General features: G+C 37.4%; 1 protein-coding gene across 1 annotated transcript in view; it reads right to left on the reverse strand.

Annotated features, from left to right (window-relative positions):
* PPP3CA (protein phosphatase 3 catalytic subunit alpha) overlaps nucleotides 1-20273 on the reverse strand; it is a 218817-nt gene that overhangs the window by 63322 nt on the left and 135222 nt on the right. Inside the window, exons 4-6 of the mRNA XM_032223878.1 lie at nucleotides 7532-7643; nucleotides 5462-5607; nucleotides 137-276 (exon numbers count right to left, since the gene is read on the reverse strand). Coding sequence (XP_032079769.1) covers nucleotides 137-276; nucleotides 5462-5607; nucleotides 7532-7643 — 398 coding nt within the window. The remainder of the gene's footprint in view (nucleotides 1-136; nucleotides 277-5461; nucleotides 5608-7531; nucleotides 7644-20273) is intronic.

Consider the following 20273-nt stretch of genomic DNA (forward strand, 5'->3'; position numbering starts at 1 on the left):
CAGCCCCCTCAAAGTGAATTTTTAGCCAGAAATTATACTTTTTTTTATGGAGAAGCCAAGATATATGTACATGCTCAAGGAATAACAATGGCTTACAAAACAGCAACTCATATATTTAAAAAGTAAGTATTCTCACCTGTAGAAGTATGAACACCCTCTGACTGTGTTGTGAGTGAAATGTTCCTGAGTCTTCTCATTTCCAAAGTCCTCTAGTGGATCTGACCAGAGGATGTCACACATAGGTCCATATGCAGGTGGTTCCTTGAATCGATCTAACTGAGAGAAAGAGAACATAAAGAGAAAGGCTAAGGGAATGTCTGGATCAGAAGAACCAAAGCAACTTTTGACTAGAATTATCTTATCATTTGTGCTGACATCTTGTATTTATACCTTTCTATCTTAACTACAACTGAGTCTTAAAGCCACAAGAAAGTGGTTGTAATAATATAGCTACACAATGTTGTAGTGATCCACAATGCTGAAAATTTTAAGACATTATATATAGAGAGTACCTCACTAAGATGTCATAGTTAATGAAGTTGACACAAATCTTTGGGGGCTTATATACTACAGTGTTTATATACTACAAATATGGACCTCACAACATTACAATATTCTCTATATAAAAATTTTTGAAGGAAAGCAACAAATTACAAAAAGAAATGTTGACGATGTTCACACTGGATTGAGAGAATGCTTTCTTGACAAAAGGATAGGGACCCTTACTACAAAAACATAATGACAACTGTCATGGTCATACCATAATTTTTTAAAAAACAAAGAAACATATTAATTATAGTACTCCGTGCAACTGTCGACATATCAGCCTGTCAGTAAGTAGACAGCAGCACCTACACACAACACCATAGTCGCCTAGTTGTATGCTGCTTCATCCTGTTACAAATAACATAGTTGGAAAAACCCTCGGGGAACAACTTATAACATACAATGTAAATTGGTCCATGAATTAAAATCCTTTGAATTTCTATTTCCAGGACACTGTATTGAACAGTTGAACATAACTAGAATTTTTCAAAACTCAAATGGATTCATGCATTTTAACCACTACTTTTACTTCAGTTTTTATGCTGCCCTGTTAAGGGTCTGAGCAGTTATACCAACCAGTAGAATTGAAACCAATAATCCATAAAACAGTAATTATTGTAACATACCAGTAATCTAATTCATCCTCATTTGCAGCAGATAATTCATCATCCAACTGCAAATGCTCTCCTAAAGACCCATCTCTTTCCAGCTCTTCCAAATACTAATAGGGAAGGACAGAATAAACATCTGGACCAAGTTGCTCCATTCCAAGGAGCCCAACAGTGAGATTTCTCTCTGACATTCCCTTAATAGTGGGACTCTCATTAAGCCTTTCCTTCCAAATCTCACTAGACAAGGCAGATGCAATTCAGAAAAGGTAGTTTGAGAATATAGGTCTGTACTACCTCAGATTTTCACCTGGATGATCCACCCCAACAACTACATACAGCTTTTTAACAGCAGGATGAAAAGGGCTAACATTATGCCCAAAGATACAACTTCTCTCCCCATGACTGCCACTGGCCATTCAGACAGAAGTTATTCTCAATCCCTGCAGATGGCTGAGAAGACTTCATGGTGGATGGGACTGAAGTCTGATGAGATGTCCAGCAACACCAGGAGGACTAATTTCCCTATCCTGCTCCTAACAAAGATCACCTAAGAAAGTAACCTATGTACTTTCTGCCCCATCCAGGCCATATTTAAGGCTAACTTCTGACTGATACTTAAATCACTTTGACATAAAATGAAACAATTAATTTTTATAAACAACTGACATCAATAAAATATTTCTAAACCAGAAACAGTTTTGTTCAGCCTGAAAAATAAACACTTAATACTAAAAAATAATAAATCAAAGAAGGCAGCCTTAATACCATTTAAATTTTGTTATGAGTTAAACAATGGGAACAACAACAACAATAACAAAGTAAAGTGCTGCAATTTATTTTAGGCAATTGATGTGATTTTTAAAGGCCAATTAAGACATAATAGCCAAAACGGTACTTCCCATTCTGAATGAATCCTCATCTAGAGGATAGGATGAAATTGTGAACTGTTTCACATAGTGTCAAAGGCTGTTTGGATGACAATATAGAACACTGAAAAATCAACATTAAGTAGACCTCTCCACTTTGCAGCCATATTGATTGAGAAATTTGTATACTGCATTGCAAATTCATCTTGGAGAATGTGGCATTTCTATTTCATAACTGATTTCCACATAGCCTTTCTATTCTTTCATTGATCAGGGGAATGTATAGAGGAAATCAATTCCATCAACGGAATAACTCCCTAGGTACATATTAATAATAAAGCTCTTTAATTCTATTTAAACCAGAACAACATTTAAACACTGATGACTTGCTATAAATAAAATCAGATCTGCTTGGCTTAAACAAACTAATGAAGAAATATTTTGCATAAAGAATAGCAATAGCAATAGCAGTAGACTTATATACCGCTTCATAGGCCTTTCAGGCCTCTCTAAGCGGTTTACAGAGAGTCAGCATATTGCCCCCAACAATCTGGGTCCTCATTTTACCCACCTCGGAAGGATGGAAGGCTGAGTCAACCCTGAGCCGGTGAGATTTGAACCGCTGACCTGCTGATCTAGCAGTAGCCTGCAGTGCTGCATTTAACCACTGCACCACCTTGGCTCAGAAAGGGCATCCCCTTTCTGAATGAAATTATTCTCAGTTTCCTCTCCAATTTAAACCCTTTGAGACTGCGGAGGTTGAGGGCAGCTTTTATCTTTTATGCGCTTTACTTTTGGATCTGGGCTGACAGAGGAGATAAAAGTTGATACATCCAAAGCAAATAATTGGGAAACTTTTTAAAAATGTTTTATTGGATTTTTATTTTTAAATACACATCAATATCAATACATGAACAGTGTGGCCTCTGTGTATAATTCATTTTTATACAAATAGCAATAATAATATTAATACTACTACTAATAATAATAATAGTTGTTACATTAATCAAACTTGTATAATCCTATTGATAGTATTGATATACATGTTTGTTTTAAAGTAGTTATTCAATATTTCAATGTTCCATTTTAATGCCATTGATATTATTAAGTGTACATAGGAATACCATCTTTCAACCGGTAATCTTTTCATTTAATTAATACTTATAGTCTATTATATAAAAATTATATCTGCTAATATTTCCCCTATTTTTTATTTCTATCTATTCTAGCTTTTAAACAGGCCACCATTACTAATGTTAATACACATGTTTATATTAAGACATAGTCTTTCATTATTTGGTTGTTCAAAGTCATAATACGCCATTCAAGTACCAATCATCTTATTATTTAAACATACCTAATAATACCATCTTTCAACCTCCAATTTTTCCATCTAACTATTGCTTTATATAAAAGTGTGTATTCTTATTTCTATTTTTATTCTAGTTTTTAATCGGGCCATCATTATATTAGAAAAAAAGGAAAAAAATCCTTTCTATCCATCATTTCTTTCCCATTAATATTTCTTATTAATTTCTTAGCTTGCCTCCCATACTTCTTGTTTGGATCTTTGTCTCTATCAGCATCTGTGTCTTCACCATTCAGTCTGAGTATCTCTCCCATCTCTATCCTCCTAAGCTGCCAGGTCTCCAGATTGTCCACCCAAACCTCTATCTCTCTTTCATAAGTATCTTCCAGGTTATCCAATTCCATTTTTAAATCTCTTAAAGTACTTTTCCCTTGGTTTATTTCATCAGTCATTATTATTTTTATCATCTTCTCCTTCTCATCTTCTTGCTTTGTTTGCTGGTTTGTCTGTTCTCTCTTTTCCTCCATTCTTTCTGCCATCTCCTCTCTTTCCTGGACTCTTTGATTTTCATTCATTATCAGTTGTAGGATATTTGCTATTTTTCCATTTATGCCTTGCAATAGTTTCTTTATCTCTCTGTGATACTTGGTCATAGTATCCCAATGCTTTGAAACATCAATGCCATTTTTTTTTTTGAAATCTCACTCATTTCCCCCTGATGGAGGAAATCTTGTCATATTTTAGTAAGTCTTACTCAATCATTCAAAAACAATATATTCAAATCCAATGTTGCTCCTCAGAAAGTTCAACAATCATAGTTCTTTACATCTCAGGATTATTAATCAATTCCATTTAAGTAGTTCAGGCAGCTTCCATAAATCAAAAGTCACTTTATTTTACTTAAGAATCTTCCTTATTCTCATAATAGAGTCTCCACTAATCATAAAGTAGATAGTTATAGAATAGTAAGAATCACCACAGTCGTCCAGATGAATGTTATTTATTTCTCTTATTAGGAATTTTGCCAGGCTTGTAGGTGTATGGTATATTTTCCATTCACCAGTAGATGGTGCCCACATCTTAGGTTTCACCATTGTTTCAAGTCTAATAAATTGATTAATCCAATTTTAGTTGAATTTATGGAAGCAAAGTCGGCTATTCAAGTAGATAGTACCAGCATTTTATAATGCCTTTCCAAAATAACTCCTTCCCGGTTTAAAAATCCATTTTTAATGTTTTAAAGGGTCTTTAATTTTTCTCCCTTTAGTTCCTTTCTTTTGGGTCTAGAGTTTTTCTCTCTAGTGTTGCTCGCTGCTTTAAGAAATAGTTCTAAGAGTCTCTGTTCCTGGATTTTTTTCTTTTTTATTTAGGGTCTAAATAAAAAAAGAATCTTCTCACCCAGATCCAGTCACTGTTCTTCTACAGTGCTTCTGCACATCTTTGTTGCCATGGCAGCCATAATGGCTCCCTCTTCTTGTCATGGATGAGAGGGAAAACATGCTGCTCTCCACAACCTAGTGGGCACACCTCTTTTCTTCATCACCCCTACAGGATGGCTTTAGCTCCTTTCAGAGCCCTCCAACGGGGAGAACTGGCCATGGGAGCACAGAGACCTACTCCTAGCATACAATATCACCGCGACATCAGCTGGAAGTCCTAATTGGGAAACTTTAAAGTGACACATCTTCAATTACATATTTTATGCCCAGCTTTTAGACTACTGATGTGATGGAACAGCATGACTTTAATCCTCAAATTAGTTTTCAAAAGAGTAAGTAATTGCTAAAAGACAAAAAGGCCATTGTCTGTAACTCCTAAAATGATTTGTAATAAATCTTGAAACCGGTTAAAATATAGTATAAAGTATACTGTGTTGATTCCTTGCCACAATCTACCATTCAGGCTGTGATAATATAGTTACTTAGGAGAAAAAACTGAACTTTTAATGCAGAATCTAAAATTACATGGCATCCCTTTTAGTAATCTATGTCAACTGGATATGCAAAATTAGATCATAATATAATAGGTCATTGGGAACCTCTTTAGCAATAAACATTTTTACCCTGATCCAGAACAGGCATCCCAGATGTATACAAGGAGTATTTTGGATACTTGCTCTCCAAACTTACTTTTCTGATGTCATCTAAAGTATTGATCTCAGGAGACAGGCCACCATGCACACATAGAAACTGTTGGTTCATCAGAGCAGCCAAGGGAAGGCAGTCGAAGGCATCCATGCAGGCATCATACACACGTTCTGAATACTTTATTTTACCTTTTGTAATGATAAAAGGAATAAAAAATGAAAATAAAGAAATGGAAATATAAAGTTGGCCAAGAATGCTGGTTGTTGCTATCTACACCTATGTTGTGATATTAGTATTAGCAAAGAGTCAGTCTTATGAAAATGTCTGTCTACATAAATAAAACAATTGAAAGCTTTTGTGTACAGGTAGGCCTCAACTTACAACCAAAAGTGAGCCCAAAATTTCTGTTAGTAAGTGAAACAGTAGTTAAGGGAGTTTTCCCCTGTTTTATGACCATTCTTGCCAGCGTTGTTAAGTTAGTAACACTTCTGTCAAGCGAATTTTGTCTTTGCTCGTAAGACGGTTGCAAAAGGTGACCACATGATCACCGTAATTTTTAAAAATAGCAGTCAGTTGCCAAGCATCTGAATTTTGATCACATGCCTATGGGCATACTGCAACGATGCAAGTGTGAAAAATGGTCATAAGTCACTTTTTTCAGGTGTAACTTTGAACAGTCACTAAATGAAGTATTGTAATTTGAGGACTATCTGTGTAAGCAAACATTTCATCTCAATGAAATTTGAAATATGAATTTAATGTCTTTCTTGATGTTCTTTGGGTATCATATGAAATATGTTTTGTTCATGTGAAACATTTGTAGTTCATTTTGGTGACTTAATTGGGATAACCTCTTTGACTTGGATTGAACATGATTTGTAGCTCAGTTATAGATTTTATGCATTTTATATTTAGGTAAGGTGTATTTTCTGCTTGCCAGTTAACTTTCACAAATTTCCAGCTTTTTAATAAATTTGTTGAGTTACTTTGAGTGTCATTCTGCAAAAGCACAATAAATTAAATTTACAATTATGTAGTAATAGCAATTAATTTCATACACTATAAATAAGTCTTAAAATGTGTTAAAAGGTCCCACTAAAAGCTATTAATATTTTTTTAGTCAATGCAAAAGTTTCTTTAAAAAAACTAAATTTCTTTCTATATTCCATTAAACATTTTCCACCCTATTTAAGGATAGGTCAGTTTCCAAAATCTCCCCTCTGCGTTTCGTTAATTATCTATACAATCATAGCTATAAATAAGTTAGAACATAAAATTAATCTGAAATGCTAACTTATAAATTATGCTTAGTAAAGAAACAATAAATTATGACACAGTCAAGTAAATTAATAGACCTTTCATTCTCTGCTCATAAACTAAATACCACTGTACACATTTTCATAGGTCGCAACTCCCCTAATCTGACCACACCATATTTTGATGGAACTATCAAATGAGAAAGCAATGAGGAGCAAATAGGAAAAAGGAGGTAGAAAACAGTAGGGATTAGAATGGGAAACCAACTCTTTAATGTTCTTTTCTTCAATTTTGGAGAGAACTACAATTTATGGCTAAAGTCAAATGCATCCTTTCAACATTTATGACTGCAGCCCCCTGACCTTTTACTTGAGATCAATGAAACTGAAATATATCTGCTGTAATAATTTTTTTTACTGCAGATGTATGCAAGCTTAATTTCAGTTTTAGGCTACTTTATGGATGAATTTGGATAATGGTGGAAATAAGAACAATTTGCTTTCAGAAACTCCATCCCTGTTTGCACTCCATCACTGGATAACATAAAAGGATACATTTCTGAAACTTTGACAACATGGAAAACCAGGAATTCATATGGTGCCAGAGGAAGATGTAACATTAATTCAGTCAAAGTAAACTCACAGAATCCTGATACCATTTCAAGAAGTATAATCACATTTGAAGATCAAGGGATGAATGCTTTTAGATGGCAACTATCCATGAGAATTTTTGAAAAATCTAAATGCATGTTTTAAAAATGGTATTTAGTTTACTTGTTTTATTCCTGAATGAGATTTTTAACACTCTCTCAAAAAAGGAACAGAATCAAAAGAAGACATTCTGAATCATACTTACATTCTTGTTTAAATGTGAAATACTCTGTTAAATGTCTACATTCATGATTCCCACGCAGTAAAAACAGTGTTTTGGGATAAAGAATTTTCAAGGCCCACAAATAAAGCACACACTGCAAAGGAAAAAAAAGGTAGAAAGGTAATCAAAAATGAACATTCAAATTTTCTTTATACAGCACACATATGAAATATTAAATTAATCACTCCTGGCCACATCTAGAAGCTTTTCTAGGCTTTTAGATATTATACACTTGTTCTATTCGCTTCAGCGAAATCCAATACCTCATGAATTTTAATACATTTACCAGTGATAGACAAGCCATAATTCTTTCAGAAATGTTGTTTTCATACTAGGAAGAATGACTGAACTTGGTAATGCTATATACATATACAAAGATCAATTCAGTTGGGCGGAATGACATTCATTGAGAAGAAGGGAACAAATACTCTTCCTCACAAGAGTTGCTTTCTTTGTTTAATGAAGCAGACAAACAAACAAACCTTAATATTTGCTACTTTCATGAATAAAAGCCAAGTTATTTTTGTCATTAGCTTGCATTGCCTCCTAGGCAGATGAGAATTTGACAAATGAGTCCTTTGATCTAATTGCTTTGATAAGCTTACTGAGCCTCGGTGGCGCAGTGCAGTACTGCAGGCCACTTCTGCTGACTACAGGCTACCCACCATTTGGCAGTTCAAATACCACCAGGCTCAAGGTTGACTCAGCCTTCCATCTTTCCGAGGTCAGTAAAATGAGGAGCCAGATTGTTGGGGGCAATAGGCTGGCTCTGTAAAACCACTTAGGGAGGGCTGTAAAAGCACTATAAAGTGGTATATGTAATTGCTAAGAGCTATAAGAGGAATTGCCATACGCTAAATAAATAAGAAAATAGTTAATAAGAAAAATAAGAGTTACTTTGGGAATTTCCTGTTTGTTTCAGCTTATTGATATTACAGAGGACCTGGATTTTCAGTTTTCTTAAAGATTTACAGCTAGTTCATTTTCAGGAGAAATGGGTTTCTGTGTTTGGGTAGGTTGGGTCATATCTCTTATGGAAATCTTACAATATTAAATGGAGCTTAATCAAAGAAAAGGACACATTTCAATTAAAAAGAAAAAAAGTGACACTTTTAAAATAATTTTCTTGTAAACAACTCTAAAACAAATCTATTATTATTTATTTAGCTACTTGAGAATGTGGACAAATACCTCCCCTAAGTTGATAGATGATGCTTGTTAACACTACTTTCAACAGTTATGTAAAGTTTAGAAAAATCTCAACAAATAATGAAAATATTCAAAAATGCAATATTTTACACATTTTTACAAGTACAAAAACGCTTAGAAGAAAAGTTTGGATTTTTTCAAATCAACTTTCTTAGTTTTGAGGAAGGGAGAACATAATTTTAAAGCAATACTAACTGCTATGCAAAGCTAATAACTGTTACACAAAATACCTGATGTAAGTTCAGAGGAAAGATCAGGTCCTAACCTACTGATGGGAATGGGACATTATAACACTAACCTCCAACTGTGATATATTTGGATACAGAAAAGTAGTCTTAAAAGCAGTGGTGGGTTCTGGATCCTGTTGCAACTGGTACGGTGCAACAGGGTCCGGCGGCCATCACATGAATGTGTGCAGTGCACGTGCACGCAGCATGCACATCCATCTTTACCTCCTGCGATGCTGCGCGATGCCTCCGCAATGCTTCAGTTGCTTGCCAGAGCATTGCACAGGCATCATATACTCTGCACGTGCGCGGAAGTTCCGAAGAGATCAAATACAGGTAAGGATGGCGGGCAGGCGGGCGGGCCCTCCAAAGCACCACACCGGAATGGTACCCGGTGCTCCTGGCACCGATATGCCCATACCGCCTGCAACCCACCACTGCTTCAAAGCATTGCGCCAAGAAGAATAATGACTTGGAAAACTGATACTAAGACAGAAGACAAAATTACTTTAAAAAATTCACATAAGGATCAAAATTATATTGAATAGCAAACAAACTAAATATTATTAGACAACCATAATTCCATTCAAGTCAAATTAAACAAAGTGTGCTTAATTTGGTGCTACAAACTAATAAGTGGTAGAAATTTCTGTATAATCCATCATAAAATAGAAGATGCTACTTAGGCATGGTTATTTCTGTATCTAATATTTTCTATTTAACCCTATATAGTTTACTTACATTAGAGGTAAGAGGCTATACATGAGTGGTGCAACAGGATACTTCTAGAGCAGGGGTGCCAAACTGGCGGCCCACGGGCCGGATGCATCACCCAAAGGCCACACCCACCCCAGTTCTGCGAAGGGGAAAATGTCATTATACGTCACATGACAGCAACATGACCCTGTGAGTTTGACACCTGTGTTCTAGACAGGGAAAAAACCAAGACTACATAAATCCAAGGTGCTAATGGCCATGGACACTGCTTTGGAAGGGAGAAGAGAAATGGAAAACCTGAAGGAAAGGGGAAATTAAATGCAAGGGAGTCTAGTCTGGCAAATAAGAATCATTTTTCAGACTGGAATGGATGGTGTATAAATGTAATCAATAACTAACATTTTTTTTAAAAAAGGCATATATAAAAGGAAGACACTATTTAGCATCTCTATTTTCGCACTCTATTAGCAAAATAGAATGAGGCATTGATAGACCAAGTCCTCCCCAATCCAGTTGAATCCAAATGATTTAATAATTAAATGCAAACACCATCAGATCTTGGAACTCTTGCTAGTTTTAATCCCTCAACCAATCAACTAACGTTACCAATATAATCCAATACATGAAGTCCCATTTCTTACTTTCAATACATTATTCTGTCACTGAGATATATCCACTGTGTGTGTCTATAAGAACCCATTACACTTCCATATAAGCATGCTACGTACGGTAGTACCATATGGTATCAACATCACTGCCATTTTCCAGAATGGATCAGAACCATCAAATGAACTCAGAGAGCAAGCTGTCTTGTGCCATCCAGTTTGATATTTGATCTATACATCACTTAGATGGACTATTATCTTCTCATAACCCAAACCTTAATTTAGCAATGGAAAATTGTACCTCAGCCCCATCTGGGAGATCATGGGCTAACAGAAGTTCTTCATTTACAACAGATGCTAAGCTGAAGAAGATCCTTAGCAATATGCAAATTAATCTTTTAAAATATATTTCTTTTATTTTTAACAACAGAATGCGAAGCTTCATAATGAAACATCTAAAGTCTGTCAACACATTCTACATAGGTCAGAGCCGTCTTTCATTGTCTGCTTTCAGACAGAGTAATATGGGTGGAAGATGTGAATGAAACCCAAATCTGGAAGTTTTCATTATTTGAAGACATATAGAAGTACTGTGAGTGTATAACAAAAAAGATTATTCTTTTATAAAAGATTATAACGATGGGCAACTGGGATTTACAATCACAGATTGAGGGAATGTATTTGCTTCCTCTTCTAAACTCCCTTTATAAGTTTATATAATAAATAAAAAGGTTTATTACCTATAATAAAAAGGCTGATTATATTATTCTACAGATCGAGATTTAATTTGTCTTTTTTATGTTTGTCTTTTTTTGGTTTTATCATTTTTTGTTAATTAGTTTAGTTAAACTAAAGCAAAATATAAAAAAAGGAAAAACCCAGCTCCAACCTCAAGAATCCCTTCCACAAAAGAAAATCCAACGGCCATAACTTGGAAGTCAGAGGGAAAATAGCCTGTGGAGGTGTTAAAGGTATTTTAAAATTCTGGTCACACACATAAGCTGGGTTTATGCCTCTCCATGATGAAGGATTATGATTCTTCTCCTCATTTCCTTTGATCACAAGACACCAGTTGCTATCTGATACGTTACGAGCTTTTTGTCATGGAAATCTGTTCCTTTCAATTCTATTTACAAGACTGCACAATGCACTACACCAGGGGGGGCAAACTCGATTTCATTGAGGGCTGCATCAGCGTTGTGTTTGACCTCAGGAAGTGGGGTCAGGTTGGCCTGCTATACGTCACTCGTGTCAAGGATGCCTGAAAGCTTTGCCAGCAAAATGGGTTGTTTCCAGGGTGGCCCTGTGGGTCAGATCTCAGCATCCTGCGGGCCGGATCCGGCCTCCGGGCCTTGAGTTTGACACCTCTGCACTATACAACCCTGCAGACATCAAGAAAGTTATAGGTCATTTTTCAAAAAGGTTTTTTATTTGGTTTTTTCTCTTGCTCACAGGAACCAGAGGCACAATACTTTGCTGTTTTCCTGGTGGAAGGCAAGAGGGACAACAGGGTCATTCACCATCTACCCAACAAAATAGCCATGCCCAGGTGAAGACTTAGAATATTTTGAATCTATTTCCTTGTCAACTTCCCTCTCCCACTTTAATCCCCTTCATTGTGATTAGTTCCTGTAAAGGTGACATTCCCAGGAGTACCTCTGGCTACCCAAAAGGAAATTGAACTAAAGGAGAAGACCTCTTCTTCAAGATAGATAGATGATAGATAGATAGATAGATAGATAGATAGATAGATAGATAGATAGATAGATAGATAGATAGATAGATGATAGATATATGATAGATAGATGATAGATAGATAAATAGATACTGTGTTTTCCCAAAAATAAGCCACGGTCTTATTTTCTTTTGATCCCCAAAATAAGCACTTGGCCTTATTTTTGGAGAGGTCTTATTATTTTTGAGGTGCAGGAGGCAGTGAGTGTGATCACCTTATGGCTGTTGCTGTGTTGCAATATTTTCAGTGAGGGTTTATTTTGGGGGATGGACTTATTTTGGCACATGCGCTCAAAAGCCCGATTCAGCTTATTATCTGGAGACTCTTATTTTCAGGGAAACAGGGTGGGTGGCTAGATTAGATAGATAGATAGATAGATAGATAGATAGATAGATAGATAGATAGATGATAGATAGATAGATAGATAGATAGATAGATAGATAGATAGATAGATAGATAGATAGATAGATAGATGATAGCCAGCCAGTCAGACATAAAAAACCAAGAATGTGGTTTGCTGATCCATGAAGCACATCTATTCAACCTATCTGGCTTCTTTATAGGCAAAATATGTTCCCTTTTAAAGGCATGATACTAACATGGCATTCTGGATTTGTTTTTCAAACCCAAGCATAGTTTATGTTCCATGCTGGATATGATACTGAGATATGGGTTATCCTGAATCAATCCTATAGTTTGAAAATAGAAATGGTAGGGGCCCCCAATTTTTCTTTAAAATCTTTTTATGCTGTTTTTTTCTCTTCTCCTTTTGATAAAAGTTCTTTCCATAAGTCACCCTCCCTGATTCCTAGGCCCATTCACTTCTCATTAATGCACTGAATCATTTCCTAACATTCTAGCGGTAAGTTCTCTTTCTTTGTAGTGAGTGACAACCTAAAATAGCAAAAGACTTTCATCTGGTTGCCTTTCTATTTTGAAGGGTTTTTTTCCTATTTCCTTTTGCCGACAACTAATTGAGCGGCCTGAAGCAAGGTTGCAACTCTTCTTTGTATTCCAGTTTATATATACAACAAACTATAAATCATAACATTGATTTACTGCAAATAGATGCCATGAGGTTTAATTTAAAAGTCGTGTCTTCTTTTAGGCTATAGCCATGATGACGAACCTATGGCACACATGTCGGAAGTGGCACGCAGAGTCATCTCTCCGGGCACGCGAGCTGTCACCCATTGGTCTTCCAGGTTCCAGCGGACCGGCCACCTGGTCTTCACGTGCACGGGAGTGAAACAAAGCAGAAGGCCAGCTACCCGTTGCGCATCCACATGCTGGGCAGCTGGTCTTCTGGTTTATGGTCCGTGCATGCGCACCGGCCACCCTGGTCTTCCAGTTTCTGGCGCACCAGCTTTCTGGTCTTTGCATGCAAATGCACACCAGAAACAAGAAGACCAGGTGGCTGGTGCGCATGTGTACAGTGAAAACTGGAAGAGCAGCTGCCCATCGCGCATATGCGCTGGGTGTCTGCTCTTTCAGTTTTTGGCACATGCATCCATGCACCCATTTCAGCACTCGGTGCCGAAAAGATTCGCCAACACTGGGTAATAGAAAGTGCATGTTTTTTTTCATATAACAATCACATGATACCTAAACCTTTAATAAATATAGAATAAATATAGTAAAATGTATGTGTAAATTGCAATCTGAAATTCAATGACATTACAATATAATAGGAATTACCAAGTTTTGGGTATTTTATCTAAGATCAAGTCTCAACTCCATGACAGCGTTGAGATACTATCTATTCCTTAGGTTTCAACAATATACTCTTTTCTACGACATTGATTCTAGGTGGGAATTATGGAAACTAAAAGCCAGAAACTACTCTGAACAATACTAGGTTTTATAAAACTAAGAAAATTAAGCTGTTTCTCTTTTTGACAAAGTATAGTCTAATTAAAAAAATTGAAACAATCTTCTATAGTATTTTCTAACTGTTCATCAATCCTAAATGGAGACGTTCTGGCTTCAATTGAATATTAAACTTCAAAATCCATTGTATCAATGTATGTATTTTAATCCATGTTTAAGATTTTTCACATGTCCGCCAGTGGTGGGCTTCTATTTTTAAACTATCGGTTCACTCATGTATGTTTTGCACATGCACAGGAGCAATTGGATGGGTGGGCGGAGCCTCCCACCACCGCTACTACCTGTTTGCCTGATCTGAGTCAAAGTGGGAGCAATCCACCTCTAATGTCCATACATTATTTTATAAAAATTCTCCTTAAAATCGTAACATAATGAAAATTTCAACTCTTTTAAAATCATATTTTCCCACGGATCCATCTGCATATTATAATCAAAAATAATCAGCTGACCTGTAACCCATTCTTCCTGTTTCAAGTGTCAACAAAAATTGATACATTTTAGCAATTATATGTTCATCATCAATGCACAACAATACCTCAATTTATTTCTTTGTTCCATACCAGAAGTCTTTTTATCCATTTTGAATCTTTCTGATAACTGTAAATGGCAAAACCATTGACAACCATTCTTCTGCTATTAGTTGCTCTCTCTATAGATTGATTTTATATTCCTTTTAAACATTTTGCAATAATTCTTGGTATGTTAACTATTTGTTTTTGTTTGCCCTCTATTGCTTCTATGCACTGTAATCCACAGAAATGTTTTCAGGCATAGTCTGGTTTTCTATATATTTTACATGCTCAATATGGCATATCTAAAAAAATGGTATTTAAAATACATGTTAATTTTAACTTTATTATAACATATATCCATGCCATCCAAACTTCAGGTCATAGTCATTTAACTCTAAAAGGCAAAGAATGGGTTTCTCTGCTCAAACATCAAGCTGCAAAATACAATTTCAAATCCAAGAAACCTCAGTCTTCTATACTTTGCTTCTTGTAGCACGTTATATTTAACCTGAGAGTCTCCCCCCCACTTGTCATATCTTCTGCCATTTTGAATACTACATCACTTGTAAAAATATGTATTGTCTTGACACAGAAACATCATTCTCAGCAAAACATTAATTTTCACCACAGAAGTTCTTCCTAACAGTGACAATTTTAATTTGTCCCATCTTAAGTCTAAAAAAAATTGAAACCCCTGTGTCAGTGCCTCACCAGCCATAAACCTCACCACACGTCACTGCTGCAAATCTTTCTTTCATTTCTTTCATTGAAAGCACCCAAACTATTGGCAACCGTTGCAGCCATCTTCTTGCCAAATTCCTCAAACATTTTCTGCAGTAAATCTAATGAAATGTCACTATGTATAAATTGTTCTGCTGAACCTCTCCTTCCTTCTAATTTTGCATCTTTTCTTGTGGTTGCCATTATGATAAAGTAAAAGTATGTTTATAGCTAGGGTGAAAGTTAAATGCATACTTCTCTTTTTTTCGGTTTTGCTTTTCTCTGTCTTTAACACTTTACAGCCAATTAGCTCTCTGTAATTAAGAGTCACATTGTGTGGCTCATAATACCTTTATCTTCTTGTTTTGTAAAACTCACCGATTATCTATTTTCCTTAATAATATACAATCAGCATTCTCACTAAGTTCTGGTCTTTTATCTAATTAACTTTACTATTTTCAAAGACACTTTTGTCAGAAAAAAATGTATTCTATTTTCTACATCTCCTACGTCTGTTTAAAACTTTCTTGAGTCACAAACTTGTTAAGATATTTACTTCTAAATTTAAATCTTTTAAGGAAGGATTTTCTACATCTTCTTAATTTCAAAAATAAGACAACATACTGACTTTGTTCCTTTTTTGCTGTTCAGAATATCTCCTTTAAGTTGTAAATTGATTATATCCAAAAGGAGTTTAAGGAAGTAATGTTTTCGCTAGCTGTATCTGTAAAGCCTACACTGAGAATTTGGGAAAATTTGGGAGTGTTGATATTCCCTTTGTTCCCAAGCTGCTCAATTCATGATCAACCACAGGAAGCTCAATTCTTGTAGCATCCTCACAAGGAGCAGCTATACAGAGATAAGTAGTCAATCTCTTGATTGATTCTTCTGGCAGGGACATTTTTCTCAGAATCTGCTTCCTGGTTCTGATTTCACTATGACACTGTCTCTGCTCACAGGGACATCTAACCCACCATAGGTCCTCATCCAGAAGCCTTTTTAACAACCTATTCCAAATATGTGTTTTTTTGTCAGATCATAAATTCAGGAATAAGTGTAAGTTTTTTTTTACTTCTTTCTTTTTATCATACTACATGATATATTGTATGTTAACCATATGCATTCAGAACATACAACATAGGAAAAGGAAACTGCAGTGGCATCTTTATCTGACCGAACACAACTAAGAGCCTTCATCAGGACTTATTCAGTGGCGATACGGGCGGCAAAATGTGCTCATTTTTCCGCTCTTATTGTGTCCGCAGAATCTCGCCCAGCCACCCTGTTTAGGATAACCCGCTCCCTCCTGAAAGGGAGGGGTGCGGGAGAGCCCTTACAGGGAAGAGCTGAGGAATTTGTTCAGTTTCTGTCGGACAAAGTCACTTGGATTTGGACAGACCTAGACTCCACTTGGACAGTGCCAGCAGAGATGCCGGGGGAGGGCCTTGATCGGATTTCTTGGAGCGAGTTCCAGCTTGTCGCTCTTGAGGAAGTGGACAAGGCCATGGGAGCAGTGACTGCCTCCACCTGCTTACTGGACCCGTGTCCCTCCTGGCTGGTCTCGACCAGCAGGGAGGTGACATAAGGCTGGCTCCAGAGGATTGTTAACACCTCTCTCAGGAGGGATCTTTCCCGCACCCTCTGAAGGATGTGGTGGTAAGACCCCTCCTTAAGAAGCCTTCCCTGGACCCAGCTATGCTTAATAATTATTGTCCAGTCTCCAACCTCCCTTTTGTAGGGAAGGTTGTTGAGAAGGTGGTGGCCTTTCAACTCCGACGGACCTTGGATGAAGCAGATTATCTGGATCCCTTTCAGTCAGGCCTGGTTACTGCACTGAAACTGCTTTGGTCGCACTGACCGATGATCTCTAGCAGGCCAGGGATAGAGGACATTCCTCTATCCTGGTGCTTCTTGACCTCTCAGCGGCCTTCGATACCATCGACCATGGTATCCTTCTGCGATGGTTACAGGAGGTGGGAGTGGGAGGCACCGTTTTACGGTGGTTCTCCTACCTCTCAGACAGGTCGCCGTCGGTGTTGGTCGGAGGACAGAGGTCGACCCCTAGGCCCTTCAAATATGGGGTTCCGCAGGGCTCGGTCCTGTCTCCCTTCCTATTTAATATCTACATGAAGCCACTGGGTGAGATCATATGCCGGCACGGGATTAAATATCATCAATATGCGGACGATACCAAACTGTATCTGTCCGCCCCGTGCCAACTTAGCAAAGCAGTGGAAGTGATGTGTCAGGGCCTGGAGGCTGTTAGGGTCTGGATGGGAGCGAACAAGCTTGCACTCAATCCAGACAAGACCGAGTGGCTATTGATGTTGCCTCCCAAGGATAGTCCAGATATTCCATCCCTTAGCCTGGGGGGGTGAAACCTTACACTCCTCAGAGAGGGTCCGCAACTTGGGTGTCCTCCTGGATTCACAGCTGATATTAGAACACCTCCTGTCAGCTGTGACCAGGGGGGCTTTTGCCCAGGTTCGCTTGGTGCACCAGTTGCGGCCCTATCTGGACTGAATGGCCACTCATGCCCTCGTCACCTCAAGGCTCGATTACTGTAATGCGCTCTATATGGGGCTGCCGCTGAAAAGTGTTCGGAGACTACAGTTGGTCCAGAATGCAGCTGCGCGAGCGATATCGGGTGTACCTAGATACACCCATGTTACACCCATCCTCCGCGAGCTGCACTGGCTTCCTATTGGTCTCAGAATGCGCTTCAAGGTGCTAGTCATTACTTTTAAAGCTCTACATGGCTTAGGACCTGGATATCTGAGAGACTGCCTCCTGCCACATACCTCCCAAAGATCAATAAGATCTCACAGGTTGGGCCTTCTCCGGGTGCCGTCGACCGGACAATGCCGGCTGGCGGCCCCTCGGGGGAGGGCCTTCTTTGTAGCTGCTCCGGCCCTGTGGAACGATCTACCCGCAGAGATCCGGACCCTTCCCACTCTCTCGGCCTTCCGAAAAGCCACGAAAACCTGGCTGTTCCGGCAGGCCTGGGGCTGTTGATCAAGGTCCAGCCCCACTTAAACGGAATGTTTGGTGTGTTGTTTTTTAAATTGTATCTCTTCTTTATTTTAACTTTTACTTTTATTTTTGTTCTGTAAGCTGCCCAGAGTCCTACGGGATTGGGCGGCATATAAATTTATTAAATTGCCAATTGCCAATTGATTAAGTAGCTTGAGAGGAACAGCAGCAATCTTAAGCCAAGCTGGTTGGGAATTTAACTGTTTAAGCATTGCAATCTCATTTTTTCTGCAGTGCCTCAAGTTGGTGTTACATTATCACTGGTAACATCAGCCTGTTTTATTTTACTCACAAAGATCATATTAACACAAGTTTCTTTAACCATATGTTGAATATTCTTTGACTTATTTATTTATGACATCTGGAAGCTCATTCATCAAGGATGGATAACTAAATTAATAATTCATTAAGATGATGATATGTAAAATGAAAAATCCTCATATTTGAAATGCTTTTCACTCTAAGAGATTCAGTACTAATTAACTACCTAGCTTTTTAAATAATATTTATGAGATTTACTGAATGCAAGATTTTTATATTGTCAGTTTCATGAAGACCTGATTTTAAATGGCAGCAAATACACGTCAGTTAAATAAGTAAATAATGCTATGGCTCACTCTTTAATCAAATGAGATGGTATTTGGCCATTTCATAGCATTCTTGTTCTATTAGAGCAGCGGTTCTCAACCTTCCTAATGCCGCAACCCTTTAATACAGTTCTTCATGTTGTGGTGACCCCCAACCATACAATTATTTTCGTTGTTACTCTATAATGTAACTTTGCTACTGTTATGAATAGTAATGTAAATAGCAGGATGTATTTTTATTGTTATAAATTTAACATAATTAAACTATAGTGATCAATCACAAAAACAATATGTAATTATAACGCACTGAAAAATGAAAATGCCCACATCGCCAAGCAAAACTGGTAATAATAATTAAAAAAATCTTCATCCAAAGAACTCGTAATTAGAGGGATCAAGAGTTTTTTCTATGATTGTTCAGTGGCTGCCAGGGAGTTAACTGGGGGTAAAAAGTCCCGCTTGTGCAACCGAGTAGCATTAATAACCAGGTGTCTTCCCAATAGGAAAAGCAGTGACTGGTGCCAAAACCCCGCCCCTCCGTTCTGATTGGCTTGGAACCCAATAACCTTGTGTAATGAGAAGCTCCAAATCTGACCTCATTCCAATTTACACAAACTTTTTAAAAGAGCCAGAAGTGCAATTGAGATTTCTACCCCCCCTCCCCACATGCACATATAGACTCCCTATTTTTTTTTTACATTTGCATTTCTCCTCCTACCCTGCTTGTGCGCTTGCGTGTGTATTTGTGGGTGTGTGCTTGCGTGTGTGTGTGCGCGGGGGAGAGAGTGCGGCATAGCATGCTTTAGAGTCCAAAGATTTAAGAGTTCTGATGGTCTTAGGCAACCCCTGTAAAAAGGTCATTCGACCCCCAAAGGGGTCGCGACCCACAGGTTGAGAACCGCTGTATTAAGAGTATAAGAATTTGAATACTGGTTTTATTGAAAATTGACCAAAGGCTTTGTGTACGAAATAATTTTGTCTGAAATGTGTACTTCTACTTAAAATAATCAGATCAAGTGTTGTTTAAATATGAAAATTAGAACATCTATAAAATCCATTGAGTATTATCTCATTAGCAAATGCCAAACAGGCAGTTGCTAATCCTGAAAATGTGGTATTGTTCAGACAATTATCAGATTGCTACTTAGAGCAAAATTTAGATACACTGCACAAACGTCTCTGTACTCCATTCATTAGAACAATTATTTTCAGATGATTGCATGAAGAAAAATCCAAATTCAGAATTATTTTAGGTTTCTTTTGAAAATTGGAGGAAGCCCTTGTATCTGAAGTCCCTGTCCAATTTCAAAATTAATCCAGTTCTGCACTACCCTACCAGCAGGAAACGCATCCCTCTAGCTATAAACATGTTCCATCATGCATTAGAAGAACTTTGGAAACTGCACAGGTCACAATTCTGTGTCTTGTCTTCAAATTCTACAACATTTGAGACACGATACCCAGCATTTTAATTTAGAGTATATGTCAA

This window comes from Thamnophis elegans, chromosome 9, assembly GCF_009769535.1.
Source record: "Thamnophis elegans isolate rThaEle1 chromosome 9, rThaEle1.pri, whole genome shotgun sequence".
Lineage (NCBI taxonomy): Eukaryota > Metazoa > Chordata > Lepidosauria > Squamata > Colubridae > Thamnophis > Thamnophis elegans.